This window comes from Lampetra fluviatilis, unplaced genomic scaffold (assembly GCF_964198595.1).
Source record: "Lampetra fluviatilis unplaced genomic scaffold, kcLamFluv1.1 SCAFFOLD_681, whole genome shotgun sequence".
NCBI lineage: Eukaryota > Metazoa > Chordata > Hyperoartia > Petromyzontiformes > Petromyzontidae > Lampetra > Lampetra fluviatilis.
The window spans coordinates 2,390-5,000 of NW_027620993.1; the positions used below are offsets into that span (position 1 = coordinate 2,390).

General features: G+C 65.4%; 1 protein-coding gene across 1 annotated transcript in view; it reads right to left on the reverse strand.

Moving 5' to 3' along the window:
- Nucleotides 1–2,066: 2,066 nt before the first annotated feature.
- The window catches only part of LOC144954635 (mucin-2-like), a 12,558-nt gene continuing 12,013 nt past the window's right edge, over nucleotides 2,067–2,611 (reverse strand). Inside the window, exon 4 of the mRNA XM_078885089.1 lies at nucleotides 2,067–2,174. Coding sequence (XP_078741215.1) covers nucleotides 2,067–2,174 — 108 coding nt within the window. The remainder of the gene's footprint in view (nucleotides 2,175–2,611) is intronic.

The window sequence follows — 2,611 nt, forward strand, 5'->3', positions numbered from 1 at the left end:
ACCCACCCACTCACTCACCCACCTCCCACACACTCACCCAACCACCCACTCACCCACCCACTCACTCACTCACCCACCCAACCACTCACTCACTCACCACCCACCCACCCACCCACCCACCCACCCACTCCACCCACCCACCCACCCACCACCACTCACTCACCACTTTGTCACCCACTCAGTCACCCACCCACCCACCCACCCACTCACCCACCCACCCACCCACCCACCCACCCACCCACCCACCCACCCACTCACCCACCCACCCACCCACCCACCCACCCACCCACCTCACCCACCCACTCACCCACCCACCCACCCACTCACCCACTCCACTCACCCACCCACCCACCCACCCACTCACCCACCCACCCACTCACCCAACCCACCCCACCCACACACCCCACTCACCCACCCACCCACCCACCCACTAACCCACCCACCCACCCACTCACCCACCCACCCACCCACCCACTCACCCACCCACCCACCTACCCACCCCACCCACCCACCCACTCACTCACTCACCCACCCACCCACCCACCTCACCCACCCACCACCACCCCACTCACCCACCCACACACCCACACACCCACCCACCCACTCACTCACCCACCCACCCCACCCACTCACCCACCCACCCACCCCCCCACTCACTCACCCACCCACCCACCCACTCACCCACCCACCCACTCACTCACCCACCCACCCACCCACTCACTCACCCACCTACCCACCCACTCACCCACCCACCCACCCACCCACCCACCCACCCACTCACACACTCACCCACCCACCCACCCACTCACCCACCCACCCCACCCACTCACCCACCCCACCCACCCACTCACCCACCCACCCACCCACTCACCCACCCACCCCACCCTCTCACCCAACCCACCCCACTCACCCACCCACCCACCCACTCACCCACCCACCCACTCACCCACCCACCCACCCACCCCACTCACCCACCCACCCACCCACTCACCCACCCACCCACTCACCCACCCACCCACCCACTCACACCCACCCACCCACTCACCCACCCACCCACACACTCACCCACCCACCCACCCATCCATTCACCACCACCCACCCACCCACTCACCCACCCACCCACCCACCCACCCACTCACCCACTCACCCACCCACCCACCCACTCACCCCACTCACTCACTCACCACCCACCCACTCACCCACCCATCCACCACTCACCACCACCCACTCACCCACCCCACCACCACCCACTCACCCACCCACCCACCCACCACCCACCCAACCACCCACCCACCCACCCCACCCACTCACCCACCCACCCACCCACCCACCCACTCACCCACCCACCCACTCCACCCACCCACCACACCCACCCACCCACCTCACCCACCCACTCACCCACCCACCCACCCACTCACCCACCCACCCACCCACCCACTCACCCACCCACCCCACCCACTCACCCACCCACCCACCCACCCACTCACCCACCCCACCCACCCACCCACTCACCCACCCACCCACCCACTCACCCACCCACCCACTCACTCACCCACCCACCCACTCACCCACCCACCCACCCACTCACCCACCCACCCACCCACCCACCCACTCACCCACCCACCCACCCACCCACTCACCCACCCACCCCACTCACCCACCCACTCACCCACCCACCCACCCACCCACTCATCCACCCACCCACTCACTCACTCACCCACCCACCCACTCACCCACCCACCCACTCACCCACTCACCCACCCACCCACCCATCCACCCACCCACCCACTCACCCACCCACCCACCCACCCACTCACCCACCCACTCACTCACCCACCCACTCACTCACCCACCCACCCACTCACCCACACCACTCACTCACCCACCCACCCACACCACTCACCCACCCACTCACTCACCACCCACCCACCCACCCCACTCACTCAACCCACCCACCCACCCCACTCACTCACCCACCCACCCACTCACTCACCCACTCACCCACCCACTCACCCACCCACCCACCACCCACCTCACCCACCCACCCACCCACCTCGTTGCGACAGCTACTGAAGACATCGTCCATGAGGATGTTGCAACGCTTCACAGCGGAGTACTTGCGGTGCGGATAGACGTCGCAGGGGGTTGGTCACGTTGTCCTGGCGACTACACAGCTGTAGATAGACACACAGACACAGCACTTAGACACACAGACACACACAGACAGACACACACACACACACAGACACAGACACAGCATCACAGACACACACACACACCACCACCACCATCAACACCATCATCACCATCATCACCACCACCACCATCACCACCACCATCACCACCACCACCATCACCACCACCCCATACCATCACCACCACCATCACCACCACCACCACCCTACCACCACCACCATCACCACCACCACCACCACCATCACCACCACCACCATCACCATCACCACCATCACTACCATCACCACCACCACCATCACCACCATCACTACCATCACCACCACCACCATCACCACCACCACCATCACCACCACCATCACCACCACCACCACCATCACCACCATCACCATCACCACCACCACCATCATCACCATCA